Source organism: Leucopleurus acutus, assembly GCF_964270905.1.
Source record: "Leucopleurus acutus genome assembly, chromosome: 11".
Lineage (NCBI taxonomy): Eukaryota > Metazoa > Chordata > Mammalia > Artiodactyla > Delphinidae > Leucopleurus > Leucopleurus acutus.
In genome coordinates, this window is record NC_139152.1 from 41,971,216 (window position 1) to 41,989,137 (window position 17,922).

General features: G+C 43.3%; 1 protein-coding gene across 1 annotated transcript in view; it reads right to left on the reverse strand.

Annotated features, from left to right (window-relative positions):
- The window catches only part of SLC11A2 (solute carrier family 11 member 2), a 31,946-nt gene that overhangs the window by 3,958 nt on the left and 10,066 nt on the right, over positions 1-17,922 (reverse strand). Inside the window, exons 2-16 of the mRNA XM_082850892.1 lie at positions 16,567-16,638; positions 14,947-15,098; positions 14,264-14,389; positions 13,710-13,829; positions 12,123-12,229; positions 11,530-11,600; positions 11,355-11,422; positions 9,814-9,969; positions 8,772-8,930; positions 7,622-7,708; positions 6,613-6,732; positions 6,309-6,458; positions 5,673-5,746; positions 4,686-4,839; positions 2,807-2,860 (exon numbers count right to left, since the gene is read on the reverse strand). Of these exons, the coding sequence (XP_082707018.1) occupies positions 2,807-2,860; positions 4,686-4,839; positions 5,673-5,746; positions 6,309-6,458; positions 6,613-6,732; positions 7,622-7,708; positions 8,772-8,930; positions 9,814-9,969; positions 11,355-11,422; positions 11,530-11,600; positions 12,123-12,229; positions 13,710-13,829; positions 14,264-14,389; positions 14,947-15,098; positions 16,567-16,600 (1,632 nt within the window). The 5' untranslated portion in view covers positions 16,601-16,638. The remainder of the gene's footprint in view (positions 1-2,806; positions 2,861-4,685; positions 4,840-5,672; positions 5,747-6,308; positions 6,459-6,612; positions 6,733-7,621; positions 7,709-8,771; positions 8,931-9,813; positions 9,970-11,354; positions 11,423-11,529; positions 11,601-12,122; positions 12,230-13,709; positions 13,830-14,263; positions 14,390-14,946; positions 15,099-16,566; positions 16,639-17,922) is intronic.

The window sequence follows — 17,922 nt, forward strand, 5'->3', positions numbered from 1 at the left end:
TTTATTCCATGGAGGGTCAGTGCCCCAACTCCAGGTTGTCCAGAGATCAACTGTATTTCTCTCTCTCTTCTAAAGAGAAAAATCACTAACAGTGTGAGTTTAGTATGTCATTCCAGGTGGTAGTTGATGTTTCAGTATTTCAAAGTGGTTGACGCCCCATTAATAAAGTATTTTCAAAGTTAAAAAAATACCCAGGAAACCAAATTGGAAAAAGGAAAAAAAACTTTTTAATTACAAACCAAGTTTACATATTGTTGAATGATCACTAAAAACTTGCTGCAATCGCTCCTAAAACCACTAGCAGGACCTCACAGGAGCCAAACTGCAGCTCTTTCCCATCCCTGTTAATTCCCAGTATGCTGTAGCAGCACAATTATTTCATGCCACATTTATGGAGAACAAGGACCAGTTTACATAAAATACAATTGTATATCCTTAAACATTCCACACAAACATACTGCACATGCTGGCACTGGAAGACTTCAGTCCTAAACATTGTTTATTGTACCCACAGTACTGGCTGACTAGAAAGTACACTTTCTATCTGAAAGGATCAAATGGAATACAGTATGGGAGTGTTTTTAACACTGAATACTACTACACACACAGATATAAAATGCCATTTAACTGGGAAGAAATCTTCCATCATTGCAAGTCATATATATAACTTGTCAAAGAAAACTAGCAGCTTTTACCTGGGCTTCTAAATATTTGTGAATCTGAGACTGACTGGACTCACCCAGACTGGGGGCAAAGGTAAATGTCACTGTAGTGTCTTTACAAAGAATTTTGTCAATGTGGCCCTCACCTACAGCAGCCAGACGAGAGCTTAAGATGTCAGTCCCCGATATCTTCAGTATGGTCTTATGTCAGTTTGGGGAATGATGGTAGGGGAGAGGGAGGGATATGAGGAGGGACAGTTAGGGAAATTTGTCTCTCATGATCCTGTGCTCTATCACTGGAGGGGCTGAGATAAAGGTAAGATCAGTGAAACATAGTAGTTTACCCTTAATGCCATATAAAAGACAGTCCATTCAGTCTATGCTTTTAACTGTGTACAAAGTATCGGCAATAATGCCTTTAGGGGCTCAGGTGAACAGAGAACATCAATCAACAAGGACTCCAGAAGAAAAACACCAAAAATGAAAAGTCCTTCAATGCCATTCCCATTACTGTTCTCTCCAAGTCAGTGGCTATAAAAGACTTGATTATTTATCTCCATCAGACAAATGTGATTTTGTTTGAGATAATCACATAGTCTCAGGCTCCACATGTAAAAATGTCAGAAGTGGCTGAAGAGCAGCAGCTGCATGCTGAAGGGACCCATCTCCTCTGATTCCAGAGCTCCACCATCTGGTCTCAAAGTTTTTCCCTCTGAGGGAATGGCCGAAGAGAGGTAGCCCAGCACAACCCTGCTGAGAGAACTTTGTAACCATAGTGATACCTAAGGACTTGCTGAGAGCGAGCGAGCTTTGCAACCGTTAGATCCAGAGCTCCCGAGATTGCCTTGCAAGTCGTCTTGGGCATGCTTCAGAAAAAGGTGACGATTCTGGTAGAAAGTGGCTTTTAGGAATAAAACAGATGGCTCTTCTTCTTTCAAGTTTTTCTCCTCACCCCAAAGTCTCATGAGAACTTCAGTGCATAAGCGCTACCATCTCTTTCTATCACTACCCTCCTGAAGGAGGAAGGTGAAGGTTTCATGACTCTAAGTGCTCAAGAAGAAATACCGTCAGGAAAGCTTGGTACTAACATGAAAGTTATTAAAATTAGGACTCCCAAGAAAATTTCGATAAGCTTTCAGCCTCTGAGGAAAATCATCAAAGTGATTTTCAAATGAGATGAGTAACCACCACCTACAGGTGAGTTTTGCTCTCTGTCCATTTACCATCTTCTTTATGCTTTCTCACCCCTCTTAACATCCAGAGAAATTTGAAGTGAAAGTAAGTTAAGAGAATCCTGAACCTGATAGAGGTAGATATCTCGTAATTTTATATTTCAAATGGATCAAACCACTCTAGTTGAGATTTTATTTTTTTATAATTAAAATAATTCAAAGGGTATGCATAAGGAAAGTATTTCTCAGCCTTTTAAAATCCATTATCTTTTGATAAACAAAACTTGCATACCCATTCTGTAATTTGTATCATGAAAAATTTACTGCATTTTCCAAATATGTTTTTTTCACATATAGTCAGTCTTGTTAAGAATCATGCATAGGGCTTCCCTGGTGGCGCAGAGGTTGAGAGTCCGCCTGCCGATGCAGGGGACACGGGTTCATGCCCCGGTCCGGAAAGATACCACATGCCGTGGAGCAGCTAGGCCCGTGAGCCACGGCTGCTGAGCCTGCGTGTCCGGAGCCTGCGCTGCACAATGGGAGAGGCTACAATAGTGATAGGCCCGCGTACCGCAAAAAAAAAAAAAAAAAAAAAAGAATCATGCATAGATGATAATCTCTCAAAACGATAAAACAAGCTGGCCCTTGGGCAGTTAAAGAGTTTAGTGTTGTTTGAGAGCAGCAGATGTCAGCTTTTCAAGGACCCTACCTAATCCAGTTCCCAGGTTAGGAGGTCAGGAAGAAAAATAATGGCTTCTTTCAAACACATATGCAAAAGCCTTTCCCAACAAACAGTTGAGTCCGAAATGCAGTCTGTGCAACAGCACATACTTTTGGCTATGTTCACACAGTAAACCATAGCAACACACTGGCTCTGATGGCTACCTGCGGAAGACAGACAGACTGACCCAGTGTTTACTTAGTACAGCCACTGGTGGCTCCTTCGGTCAGCAGGACTTTAGAGGTGCTTACCGTGTGCCCACAGTCCAGGAAGGACATGCCCAGTGCAATCAAACATTGCCAACCCTGAAAGAGAAAATACAGTCATCATTCACCGACCTCTCCGAAGAGCCCTCTTACCCATGACTGCCCACATTGCACTGCTCAGATACAAACCTCTTTTGCCATACTATTTTCAATACTGAGTTCCCTCTGTTCCTACTGCTTTGTGTTTGGTTTGTTTCTTTTAGCTGACTGGGAGAGTTCCCTGAAGACCACTTTTCTTCAGTCCTACCCCATTCCTCACGATAGGGGGAATGACTGATTGGCTAATACAACTGCTATAGTCTCCTGAGCTGCTCTATAAGTATACGTTTTTGAGCTAAACAGTAGTAATTCACTCTAGAATCAGCCCTAAGCCTTAAAAATGGGTCTTCAGGGACTTCCCTGGTGGTACAGTGGTTGAGAATCCGCCTGCAAATGCAGGGGACACGGGTTCGATCCCTGGTCCGGGAAGATCCCACATGTCGTGGAGCAACTAAGCTCGTGCACCACCACTACTGAGTCTGCGCTCTAGAGCCCAGGAGCCACAACTACTGAGCCCTCATACCACAGCTACTGAAGCCTGCACACCTAGAGCCCGTGCTCCACGACAAGAGAAGCCACCACAATGAGAAGCTCACGCACCACGACGGAGAGTAGCCACCGCTCGCCACAACTAGAGAAAGCCCGCGCATAGCAACGAAGACCCAATGCAGCCATAAACAAACAAACAAATAAATAAATTTATTTTTAAAAATGGGTCTTCAACAATCTCAATAGTCTCAGGCTGACTGAGAACTCGGCACCTTCATAACCAATTTGCACGAAGGAAGGATTCCCTTAAGTTCTATAGCAAATTTTTAAAACAGTTTCTGTCAAGGACATACTCAGTTACTTGGGTTTCCTTGGAATAAGTCCCTATATTATGGTCAGCATAATCTTAGAGTACCCATTGTTTACTGGGGAGGAAAAAAGAAGGGATATATCCATCCAGGGCATAATTTTTCAATATTCACTAAAATGATTTTCTCAATCAAGTACATAACCTGTAGCAGACATTGGCATGGGGACTAGGTAAGTGTTATAAACATGAGCAGTGGGTTTCCACCCTCCATCCCTGCCATTCTCTGTAGCAGACATGGTATGAAGTCTGCTGTCCCTAATCCTCAACTCCTGTGTTTTTCAGAGAAACCTGTGTAGAATAGGGAGGTGGATTTGCTGTTGCTATAGCTGCTTTTCATTAATATAAGTAATGTTACAGAAGATGTGGAAAATAGAGAAAAGAATATATCCATAATCCCACCAGCCTAAGACAACAACTATTACGATTTTTACATAATTTACTCTGGACTTTTGAAATTTTTTTTGATTACCTAGGTATACACATTTTTGCATTCCTTTTCTATGTAGCTATATTTTATAACCATCACTTTAAAATAACTCTAGAATAACTCAATGAGAGAATATCACTATTTAATTATGTCCTTATTGGATAGCTATTAAGTAGTAGAGCTGGGCAGGGCTGTGAACCCACATGTGCTGCTCTCCAAAGATTTGAAATCACACTCCACAGCTCCCTTCTCCAATCCCATCTCGTACCACTCTCTACTTTCTACACTGCTGATCTTCTTTTAGTTCTTCAAACATACTACACTCTCTTGTTAGGAATTATTAAGAACGGAAACCAGACAGAAGTGACAGAAATAGAAAAATGATAGCTCTTAGGAACCAAGGTAGATTTTATGGTTAAAAATATTGTTTAATCACAGCTGGTGTAACGACTCTTTCAGGTCCTTTCATTTCTGAGTGCTAGCCACACCTCGACCACCCTGATACCTATATGCCCCTGCCCCCTCCCAAATGGACTTACCAAGTAAAACACAAAGCTCAGATAAGCTATGCTGACCACAGCAGCCACCACATACAATGTCACATGCCCTAGATCCTGGACATAAACCACGACAAAGTACATGTTGATGGAACAGACGATAAGGACCAAGATACCGCCTGCGATCCTCCAGCCTCTGTAAAAAGAAACAGCACAATTATTGGTGGAATAGCCCAACCTGTCCACAAACATAAAAAGACACTGTGTCTTTTGGGGTACACAGGACAGGAGTTAAGAGGCATTTCAAAATGAACTGAAAAGTTGTTCTTAGGTTAAATGAGCCTAATCTGTTACATAATGATAGTTACATAATGATAGGGAGAAAGAGGGGAAAAAAACACTATAAGGGCTTCCCTGGTGGCGCAGTGGTTGAGAGTCCACCTGCCGATGCAGGAGACACGGGTTCGTGCCCCGGTCCAGGAGGATCCCACGTGCCGCGGAGCGGCTGGGCCCGTGAGCCATGGCCGCTGAGCCTGCGCATCCGGAGCCTGTGCTCCGCAACGGGAGAGGCCACAACAGTGAGAGGCCCGCGTACCAAAAAAAAAAACCACTATCAAATAATCCCTATTATTAAAGTCCCTGAAAATGCAAAAAGTCATGAGTCCCTAGAGATGTAACAAGTCATTTCAAATAAACCATGTCCTTTAAAGATGTATATAAAAGGTATTCGCTTATGCCCTTCTCATCAAGATCATTTAACACGGAATTAAGGTGCTTTAAACTTAAGTGGCTGAAGCTAAAGAGTTAAAGCCCTAAAAGCTGAAAAATTTCCCCCAGAAATGAAAACTGTGCTTGCCCTCCTTTGTTACATTCACAGTCTCCATTTTCTAAGTCAAAGACCGAGGGGGCAGCTTTAGCAATCACCTCTCAAAGCATATAGTTCCCCTATGACTTATTTTCTGACTGGCCTGTTTGATGAAGATACCCTTCCCCCATATATATTTGGGGAACTAAAAGAAGTACACTCACAGTCCATTGGCAAATTCACTCATTACCGGCCGCAAGCTCGTAAACGTGAGGATGGGTATGAGAGCAAAGGGAAGCTGGAAAAGAAAAAACTAAGATCAGATAGGGCCACTGGGGATCCTTGTATCACCCCAGAGAGTAGCACTGTTAGCAAAAGGGAAACATAGACCCTGTCTCATCTACTCCATGAGAAATTATTCCTATCATTCCAACATGCTGGAGCATTATGTGGAAATCTGTAGAGGTGTCATTAACCTAGCATCAATTATGATCATAGTGTCTTGTACACAGTGTCAGATACGAAATTTGTATCTGCCTTGTCTTCTTAATCTCCACAAAATCTAGCAGTGTCCTATACGTTATTTAATGTTTGCTTGGATTAACGAACAATAGTTTTGTGTTCTATGTGTGATTATAGCTTATAATTCCCATTCAAAAAAAAACCAAGCTTAAAAACCCAGCCCTTTCTAAAAGCCTTTTAGGTGCCAGGGATTTCATATGCATTTGCTATAGACCAAGACTGTGCCTCTTTCTTCCTCTGAATTTTCCCCAGCACACAGCACTAGGCTTGGTAACTAAGGGCAATACAAAATGCTGCCTGACTCAATGGGATGTGAGTTTCCCCAGCTCCCTCCTCACTTGTAAGCTCTGAAGAACATTCAGGAAGTCATTCATCCCTGTCAGATGCTCTACATCTTGGAAGACGGCAACAAGCAGAGTGGGGATGATGGCAATGGAGCGGGTCAGAATCACTCGGGCAAAGCGTGACCACTTTAGGTTCAGGAATCCCTAGAAGGAAACACAGAAGCAGGATGAATGTATGGAATAGGACACAGGAAAAGGTCTGGGGAGGTTCAGGAAGACCTTAGATACATGGGATTAAGAAGTAACAAAAGGGCAATGTCCTCTTCCTCTAGTCTATCCCAGTGCAAACAGCAGGTACCTCCATGACAAACTGGCCAGAGTAGGTTCCTGTCATGGTGGAGCTCTGTCCTGCAGCCAGGATCCCCACTGCCCAGATGTAGAGTGCAGCAGGCCCGAAGTAACACCCCAGCACAACACCCTGGGGGAGGCAAGGGAGAAAGATATGTTTGTGTCAAAGACCACCTGAGACAACACTCCAAACAGCACTCCTCTGCGACATTTCTCCCTCTTCCTGGCTACACACCTACCTATACCAAGTGCTGTGCTGGGCACTGTAACAGAAGCTAGACTTAGGTCCTGACCTCATTCTAGAGGCTTTCAACCTAAATTCTGCTGGAGGGACCTTTATTTCTCCTCAGCCTAGTCCCTTCTCTTCTCTAGGCTCCTAAAGCCTTTATCCTCAACCTATATCTTAACTATTAAAAAAAAAAAAGTCCACAACACTTCCCAAATTAAATCCCTTAACACCCTATTCTGCAAGATGGTAACAGGAATGAAGAGAGAGCGCAAATAAATTTTGCAAATGCTACATACTATATATTCTACTCTTGGAGGTTCACAATGTAACCAGCATAAAAGGGACAGAGAGGCCCCAGTAAAGACCACCACTTTACTTGGAACACTTTCTTTTCTTCTTTTGGCCGCCCCATGCGGCTTACGGGATCTTAGTTCCCTGAACAGGGATTGAAGCCAGGCCCTCGGCAGTGAGAGCACGGAGTCCTGACCACTGGACCACCAGGACCACCAGGGAATTCCCAGGAACACTTTCTTTAGTCACCCCAATTAACGTCCTATAGAACAATATACTATGAACACAAGTTTGGGAATTGCTGATACAATTCATCTTTTCAGCTGATCTTCTATTCCCTTCCACGTAACCCAAAAGGCTTGTCCAGCATCTGGACCTCTGAAAAAAACACACTCCGGAGAAGATATGCTGAGCTCTGAAGTGAACCCACAGAAAAGACCAGATACTATGCTAAGAATATTGATTCAGGAGCGAAGATCAGAAATCTGAATAGGTTTACCCCTTTGTAGATGTCCACAGCCAGTGTTGAGTTATCGTCAGGAAAAAGGTGAGTATGGGGGCTGCTGATACTTCTACAGGCTTCAACCTGGAACCAAAGCAGTTGAGGAACAACTTTTACTTCTGAGGCCAGCACCCAGACAAGAAGCCCTCTCCTACAGATTATACACAGGTCACCCAAGAGATGGATGCTGGAGGCAAGACACTGGACACAGGTTGTGATAAGGGCAGAGACGGGCTGCAGTGTCACTTGAGGTCTTCCTCCGTAATCTTTCTACACCCCCATGCCATCAAAAACATTTACTGAGGGCTTCCCAGGTGGCGCAGTGGTTGAGAGTCCGCCTGTCGGTGCAGGGGACATGGGTTCGTGCCCCGGTCCGGGAAGATCCCACATGCCGCGGAGCGGCTGGGCCCGTGAGCCATGGCCGCTGAGCCTGCGCGTCCGGAGCCTGTGCTCCGCAACGGGAGAGGCCACAACAGTGAGAGGCCCGCGTACCGCAAAAAAAAAAAAAAAAAAAAAAAAAAAAACATTTACTGAGTTAGAGTGTGCATGGTAATACACGAATGCGGGGTCATTTTAAATGATGACAAGAGGCGAGGGCCCTTAAGGGGGCTTCAGATATGATAGGACACCCAGAATAGGGAGTCCTTAGTCAAAGCAGAGCCAGGAGTCAGAGGTCCTATAGATAAGAAAGTAGTGATCAAAACTAGATAGGCAATCAGGAATCAAGATGACAGAGAATTCAAAAGGACAAGACAGTCTATGTAGCCACAGTTTCTGTTTTCTGTTTGTTGGCTCCGCCCAACCTGTCACCACCAAATGGCAGAACTGGCAAGTGGCTAGTAGTTGGGTAGCAGGAAACAAAAGGGGATGACAAAGAGTCAAACAGGCGTGAAGCCACTAACAATAGCATGAGGCAATCTTTGTCTGAGGCAAGCTCCCTTCCCTGTCAAAAGCTTGGGAAGATGGGTTTAGGCTTGGTCACAGCCCCCAGACTGTAACCCACGACTAGTGCAGTGGTTTAGGGAGCAGCATTGAGGCTTGAGATCTATTTCCCCTGAGCTCTAAGTCACTGTCACCTTTTCCTACCCCAATCCAGCCTCCTCTTTACCCTCACATTCACTACCACCCAGGACCCTGGCTTACTCACCACCTGCTCGTTGGTTTTCTCAAAAAATGCTTCAGCAAAGACTGAGACGACAAAGACGTTGATGATAAAGGAAACAAAAAGAGCAATGCAGGATTCAATGAAAAAGTACTTATTGGCTTCCCGAACTTCCTCCTTATTGGCTCGGTCTACCTGTCTGGACTAGAGAGATAACAGCAACGGTCATTTTTTTGACTAGTTGGAACAAGTTTCCTTGTAATATTTCATGAGTTTGGAGTCAGCTGAAAGACCTAGAGGGCAAACAACTAACCACATGAAATGTGAGACTCCGCCTACATCCTGGTTCACTGAGTAAGAACTCCATGACCCTTTGATGATACCACACATCCCCAAACGGAAAAGTGACCGAGTGACTGCTGAGCTCTCAGTTACTGTGGCTGCAAGAACCACTGACCTGGGCTTCCCTGGTGGCACAGTGGTTGAGAGTCCGCCTGCCAATGCAGGGGACACGGCTTCGTGCCCCGGTCCGGGAAGATCCCACATGCCGCAGAGCGGCTGGGCCCGTGAGCCATGGCCTCTGGGCCTGCGCGTCCGGAGCCTGTGCTCCGCAACGGGAGAGGCCACAACAGTGAGAGGCCCGCGTACCGCAAAAAAAAAAACAAAAAACAAAAAAACACTGACCTACAAAAACAACCTGATTTCAGACCTAAGGGGCAGATAACCTTAATTACAAAGGTCTCTGAACTCTCCCAGCAAACTATTGTGTTGGACTGACTGGTAAAAGCCAGGTTGGGCTCTTTCCTCCTGACCTCCACGAGGCCACTCAGGCTTTTGAGATTTAAACACAAGAGACACGGTGCACCTTCAGACCTTTTAAGAAGGACTTTAGTCCCTTCTTTATGGGGTCAGTTATCTCTGGTCACCTTGGTGATTACAACAGAGTCCAAGTGTGTGGAGTCCAACTGTGGAAAAACATCTTGCTCCTTCAGGGCTCTAACAGTTGTAAACTAAGCGTGTGTCCCTTGCAAGCAAAGGAAAAGATCCCATGAACTACACAGGCCACTGAGCTATGGGTTTTGCTTACCTTGACTAAAGCAGAATGCAGGTACATGTTGTGTGGCATGATAACAGCACCCACGATGCCCACAGCCTGCTCGATCTGTGGGGTACGACAGCCTGAGCAGGATGGCAGGAACATGCCTTTGAGGACCTGGATCTGGCTGGGTTTCACTGTAACATACTACATACCAACCGAACAGCTATTAGCCTTTACTGGAATATGAGACCAGGGCAGTAACACAGTGCTAGGGAACACTCTGCAACCTTTACTCCTTAAACCCCTTCATCAACAGCTACATAGGAAATGAGGAATACAGAACCATCCAAAAAAACCAAGCAGTACAAGGTCAGAGAATTTAGGACTGGGGTATCCAGATATTTCACATCATATTTTAGATAAACAAAATAGATGTGTAGAGAATATAATTAATACTCTAAAGAAATAAAATGGCTACTAAGGGCCTTATTGATATTAGCTTCACAGTAACTCCTGTGAGACACACCCAAGAATAGAGAGTCAATTCTTGATTACCCACACTAATCGTGGTCCTGTGTTCACCTATGTATGTAAAAATCACTTATGTTTGCCACTAGCGTCTGCTGAGACTCATTCAGAGACACTTCTCATACACACTTTTTCCTGGTTTGGCATTTCTCTTGGAAGCCTTAGACCAAGCTGTATCATCTACTCAGAGTAGATGCATTTTTAAAAGTTTGCTAAGCCAGGAACTTCCCTGGTTGCACAGTGGTTAAGAGTCCGCCTGCCAATGCAGGGGACACGGGTGCAAGCACTGGTCCAGGAAGATCCTACCTGCCGTGGAGCAACTAAGCCTATGCGCCACAACTACTGAGCCCGCATGCCACGACTACTGAAGCCCATGTGCCTAGAGCCCGTGCTCTGCAACAAGAGAAGCCACCACAGTAAGAAGCCCGCGCACCGCAATGAAGAGTAGCCCCTGCTCGCCGCAACTAGAGAAAGCCCATGTGCAGCAACGAAGATCCAACGCAGCCATAAATAAATTAATTAAAAAAAAAAAAGTTTAGCTAGGTCAATAAGCAGAAATCAGTTTATAACAAGTGGATATAGAAAGGTGCTATCACTGTAGGTGCGTATAACAGTAGGGTTAGGGTTAACCCAATGGAGTATCTGGGTTGGGGGACAAACCGGGAAACATGCACTATATCCCCTATAGTTCATTAACTGCTGCATTACAGAGAAAGTCCAAGCTGCAGTTATTATCAACCAGGATGAACAAAAACAGAATCCCTCTAAGGTAACAGCCAAGAATAACCCTGCAATCCCTTCCTTAACCCTCTCCAAGGCTGTTCTGTTGTTGGGATGGCCAACTTGGAACCAGGGAGTCTAGTCTGGAAAGTCCTGGAAATTCTAATCATTTTTGACCTAGGAGTCCCTGCAGGCCTTCCTGGACACTGGTCTTTGCTACCTTTTATTCCTTCCAAATTTGCTCAGGACTGAATTTGGCTTTTTGTTAACAAATACTGTCTTTTATAATAAAAGGAAAAAAAATTGTTTTAAAAAGCTAATGAACAGCCTGTAACACTTGCCTCGTATCCAAATGTGAGGGCCATAATAGTGATGAGAAAACCAAAAAATGCTTCTAGCTTCCGCAAGCCTAAGGGAGAAAATGCAGCAGTGAGCTCACAGAAGGCAGACTCCCCCATCAGTCATGTGATGGAAAGCAGCTCCTTTGACTGACCCCTCCCCTCCCACTCTGCTTACCATATTTGTCCAAAAAGAGAAATACAAAGGTATCTGCAATGGTGATAAGAACTCCACCCCATAGCGGGACCCTAGGTCAGAGATAAGAAACGGAGATTAAAGGAAAGAAAAGAAACATTGAGAAACACTCTCTTCCCAACAGCTCTCCAGCTATACAACACTTGGAGGAGCAAGGACTTAGGGAAAAGGGAACAGTGGCAGGAGGCCAGGCACAGCACCAAGTAAACTCATTCCTTCAACTTTGTCTACTATTTCAGACAACCAGGATACAAAGCTGAAAAGTATGGGTCTTATCTCTCAAGGAGCTCACTTGTCTAGTGGGATAAACTGACATACAAATTAATTGTAATACCCACTGCCACACCCTGGATAATAAAGGGTGTGTTGGGTCTCATGATCCAACATAAGAACATGGAAGATACAGAACCTACATTTGCCAAGAGAGAAGAAGGTGGTTCCAGAAAGGTTCCACAGAAAAAGTATTGATACTTGAGTTGAATCTTGAAAATTGAAAATGAGTTGGGTTTTTGTTTTTACACTTGCTGGGAAATCTAGCAAAAGATTGATTACTTTCTAGAGAAAAACCCCCTCACCTTCCTGCAGAGAGGAGATTGATGGCAATGGCGGAGCCAATAACTTCTTGCATATCTGAGCCAACGATAGCCAACTCCACCATCAGCCACAGGATAATTCGTGGAACCTAAACACCAAACAGCAGAAAGATATGGTTCTAATTAATCATTTCTAAGAACTTTCCCCCATAGTTTGGAATTCACATTTTGGCACTGATCCATAAAGAGTCCTTTAAAAGCTTTCGGTCTAGAGATAAAGTACCAGAACTCAGCTCCACTTGGCCCCTTGCTGGAGAAGACCAGACTGCTTCTATGTGGCAGAGCCTGTGAGTCAAGGTCAGGGCAGCGGCTGACTCCAATTTTTTTCTCATTCCTTTCCACTTGACAGAAGAATGGAATTTCCATCCATTATTTCCACTTAATTTTTTGCCTGAAAACAATCCTAAAAGTCTTAGGGGAAAATGAGGATGCTAAGATGGTCAAAATATTGTTCAGGAGAGAACAGAAATGCTGCAGAAGAAAATATCTATCCTGACCATAGCTGAAGAGACAAAACAAGCATGAAAACGTTAGAGTCATCCTTAATGTAGTAATGCACAAGCAAGTAAAAACGACAAATATGCAAAGGGACTCGGGGCAAAGTGGTTGGAATTGGGTGTCCTATAACAAAATCTGGGAACTAATCTGGTCAAATAATCCAGCAGAAAGCAATTAAGTAGTGCTGGCTCACTGAGGCCAGGGAAAAAAAAAAAAAACACCTCCAGCTACCTACTACCCAAAAAATATGTCACAAAAAACAACTGCTAAGATACATGAAGAAAGAGAAGCTAAAAGAAATTATAAATTATCAAGGGTTTTTTTTGTTTTGTTTTGTTTTTTTGAGACGCATATAAGAAAAAGAAAAAGAAAGAAAAAAAAAAAAACCAGGTAAGGATACTTTCTCACAGCCAGGAAAGGAGATTAAACATTTAGGACAAACTGCAGGTAGATGAGTACTTATCTAAAGATCAGGCCAGTTTAAAGCTGTCTTCCAGACATTGGGTCCATCCATTCCTGCCTTAGGTAGCAGCAAGAAAGGTTCAAAATATCCAGAAGGAAACTACAGAGGACAGTGTAAACTCCAGGGTCAAGGTAACTGAAAAATCATTATTAACAAATCCAAAGATCCTGCGTAATATAATTTGCAGCAAAAGGAAAAAACTCACTTTCTTCAAATTTATGGCAAAGACAAACAAAAAAGAAAACATGCATAATGCAAAGCGATGGACTACTATGGATGTATGAATGAAAGTGCTTAGACAGAATACCCCTGCCCCTTTGTGAACTGGGCACTGCTAGGTACCAAAAGGCAGAGTGCAAGGTAAATGTTTACTCAAACAGAATTTTTCTAAGGAAACTTTCTGGGAAATGTGAATCTCATGTTAGATTTTGAAGGAGCACAGAAACGTGGGTCAGCCGCGAGAGGGGCTATAGAATTTCCCTTGGGATTCCCAGTCCTCAGGGCCATGGATCCCTACATCCTCCACTATTTCAGTATACAAGGGGGCCAGCACAGGTTGCCAGACACAGAGTCACCTATGATATGAGTAACAGACAAACACTGCTCACCCTGGGATACTGACGGTGACACATTTCAGCAAGATGCAGCCCAGTGACCACTCCCAGTCTAGCTGCAAGGCGCTGGAGCAGGAGCCCCACGACGGTGGCCATCAGAAGAACCCAGAGCAACTAGAGAAGAACAAAATCCCACCATTACACTCATTAGATAACTGGGATTTTTTTGTTTGGTTGTTTGGCAATGTGAATGGGAAACACTACATTCAGGAAAGAGCCCCGGTCAGGAATCAAATGACCTGAGTTCTGCATCATGTTCTGCACAGAACCTGCTAGGTCACCTTGCACCTTTCTGAGCCTTAGTTTCTCCCATCTGCAGTTTCTCCTGTGTTCAAGGAAACTATGTGGGTAAAATAAAATAAAAAACCATCTATGTGGATAAAATAAAATTTAAAAACAGATGGAAAAGTACTTTTCGCTGAAGTGTCACAGCCAATCAAGTATCAGCATGTAGCCGCTGAGGTTCATATCCAACAGAAAGAGTAGAGGAAAAGGGTGTGGTGTGCTATGTGTGTTTAAACGGGAAAGGGGTAGGACTCGATGTTCACCTTAAATCCAGCCACTGCTCCAGACTGCAAATCAGATTCAATGTTTCCTGGATCCAGGTAGGCAATGCTCATAAGAAATCCCGGTCCCGTGAAAGCCCAGAGTTTACGAAAGCTAAAACAAGAGTACTGTACAAGAGAGGAAAACAGGTCAAAATGATTATCACCTCCAAACTGCTGATCTATTTTATCTATTATTTTGTCACATATAAAGCAGCAATATTAGCTTCATAAGAACATTTAGGAAGTTGGATACTGGGTGTGCCCAAGTTTCACGTCCATCTTATCCACTTGTCATCAATAAGCTGGCCACCTCTCTGTCCAAGTAAGAGGCCTTCTCTTACCTGCTCTTTCCAACAGCCTTTCATTCTAAAACCCAAGCAATAATATCAGTACCTCTGTGCACAACCACTACCCAAATAGGACAAAAGGCACTGTAAAAAAGGGAACATGGAATTCATACTTTCTTGGTGAAAAAATGCTCACTAGTCCAACTTGGCAACGGGTTTTTCAAGGCCCTCAGTTTCCTTATCAGTTTCTATTTACCCTGATTACAAAAATTCAGTCTTCAGAGACTGCGTGCCAGAATTAGACCTGAAGCTGTTGGTCTGGAGTTGTCCAGCAGACTTGCCACTCATAGGTTGTCCCTAGATAATAATGTTTTCCTCCAAGGACCTGTCACTAACCTCCTCCTCAGGAATGGCGATCTTCTCATCAAAGTACGTGGTGAAAGCGTCCTCTGAGTGCCCCCCGGGGGACTGTGGAAGAGAGGAGTTACTGTAGGCAGGGTTGATGGCCCCAAGACTGGCAGAATCCCCGTGGTCTCCAGAAGCATCTTCTGAATTAACAGGTTTGAGAAGAAATGAATTAAAGTGAACAAAATACACTAACAGCTCATCCTTAGAAATGCTGATATTAAATCTTTTTAATACCTAAATGCACAAGATGAACCTGACTCTATCTCAATTTCTAGTACTTTATTTTTATTTATATTTTTAATAAATTAATTTTTGAATAGGCAATATGTTCACATGGCTGAAAATTTGAGAAGTACAAAAACGCTTATGATAAAAAGCTCCCTCTCACCCCTGTGCCCGTCACTCAGCTCTGCATCAGTTTTCAGCATGAATCCCACAATGGTTTCCCCCTACTTTCACACTTCTATCCCCACTTGCCAATTTTTAGAACCATTTCATTTTCTTCTAGAAACAGTGATGTCTAGGGCTCAATGTATTGAATAACATCCCCAGACTAGTCCCACTGGTAACCTAAAATCCTAACTTTTAGAAGGAAATAGGTCAGTCTAGTGGGACCCTCCCCTCTCTCCTCCTCCCTGCCCCCCATTATTTGGTTAGGACTTAATCAAAGAATCATCCTTGGCCATTATACCTCCATCAGCCTTCTCCAAAAATGTGTAAATTGCAAACTCCTGCCACATTTCAGGCTAAAATCTGAAGCTGCAGGGAAACCACCAAACAGGAACCCTCCTGACTAAGGCCTGCAGCGAAGAGCTTGGGAGGGGAGGTATCACCCTCCTGATAGGAGGGCTCATCTCAGATTAATCGTCAGTGTTTCCTTAAATCCTACATTTTGCAGTTAATTTTAAAAGCAGGGAGGGGGAGGATCTGGGAGAAAAGGGCTAATACAAAGCCCAGTTTGCTGTAGCCTTCAAATGGCTATTTTTAACCACAAAGCTCTAATCTCAAGGTTTCCAAGAAACCTTTGCAACATCCAATCAGAAAAACAAAAGCTTTCTTTCTATAGGGAACTGACCCACTTCACCTTAAGTGGCCCTGATCTGAGGAGGACATGTACAGAAAAGGAATGGAAATTCTAAAGGAGAAATTTAGAATCAGGAAGAATTAGTCAAAGCACGTAAGAAGTCTCATTAAATACACTATTAGGTGCTGGCTCAGTATTTTACTGTTCCATGCATATCTGAAGCGCCATGAGCAGACAAAGCACTCTAGAGGTTTTATGCCAGGTCTGCAAATAATACTGCCTTTACAAGCATTACTGCTATAGAAACCAAACTTGTAGCTAATCTTGGCTCATCTCAAAACTGGAAGTAAGATATGAGGCAAGTCTCTGTGGTTATAAATCCATTTTCATTTACAGCCTAAGTTACCAGGTGGTGACCTCTGAATGGAGCAGGTCTCCATGATGATATTGTTGGCTGGGGGAGAGGAGGTAGGGACAATTTTTGTTGGAACAGAAGACAAGAAGGACAATATGGTAAATTTCTGTTACTGGCTTAAGCCTAATTCCAAATAAAAATTAGACAATAACACAAAGCTGTAAATTACCATCTGGCATCTTCTGCTCAGGACCCAACACCATGGTGGATACCTGAGTGTCTGAGTTCTTAGAATAAGATTCTGGAAAGGAGAAAAGAGAGGGAGAGGAATTAGCAAGAACAAACTAAAACCAACAAGTTCAGAACCAGCATTCTGTTACTCTGTATGACTGAACCCTTACAATGTTAAAAGAATAATTGTTCTACTGAATTAGATAACCTTGAAAATAATTACAGTTTTCAGAATATGATTAAGAGATATTTAATAAAAAATGTAAAAGTCTTAATCATGTTTTTGCTGGCAAGACTTCAAAACCAAACTGAAGCAAAAGGTATTTCAGGGAAGTGGGCAAATAGTTTTTAATAAGCATCTACAGAGAGGCTGCTAGGCAATTACCCAGTCTCTGCCTCCAGATTAACCCACATATTTAAAAGACTGACCACCCCCCCCCCCCCGGCATTTTGATGAGTTTTTAAGGACAGAGATCTATAACTCTCTTTGAGCTAACTAACAATTTAAGCTCATGTTTCAATTTTCTGGAAAGGGGGAAGGGGAAGCACCTCACCAGCACACTGGCAGTAGAAGTAGAGGGTCACTATTTCCCAGCCTCACATTTCCCTGAAGAGAGACTTCAGCTGTAAGGTTTCAGGTCTCATTCCCCAACACTTCAACGACTGGGAGAAGAAACTAATGAGAGCTGAGGCACCAGGAGGACAAGGCAGCATGCCTGCACTTCTCTCCCTCAGCAATAAGCAGCCTGAGGCGGGGCTGGGGTAAGGGGGTATCCCAGATGTCCAGCAACCTACTGGGTTAAGTTTAACTGGGGGGCAGGGGGATATTAGTAAGCCCATTGGGCCACAGATCTATGGCATATTCTCCAGTCAACCCCACCAATAAGGCTGATTTTGTAAAATTTTGATCTACTGATTAAGGAATCTATTTCTCAGTTGATTCCAAATTTAGAAAGGGAAAGGTAAGCAGTATTAATTGTTAACTGCCCCCCCTCAGATTCCAATAACAACTATCCTACTGAAAAAGTGATGAAGCCTCCCCTTAGCTAACTTTTACTAATTAAATAGTCTTTTCCCACTATTGTACCTTTATTGCCCCTATTTGAACAGGGCTCTACTTTCTTTGATAGTCTATCGACATATTCTATACATATTTTGCAAAATTACAGAATTAAGACCTGAAGGGGGTTTTAGGTTTCATCTATCTTCTGGAATGTAAAACATATCACCACTTGCTAATTTGGAAAACATAATCTTTCATGTCTATAGTCACCAATATCAAGTATCTTGTTATAATGAACAATAGTAACGTCCTTCCTATCAGAGTTTGAGCCACCAGATGGTTTCGCCAACA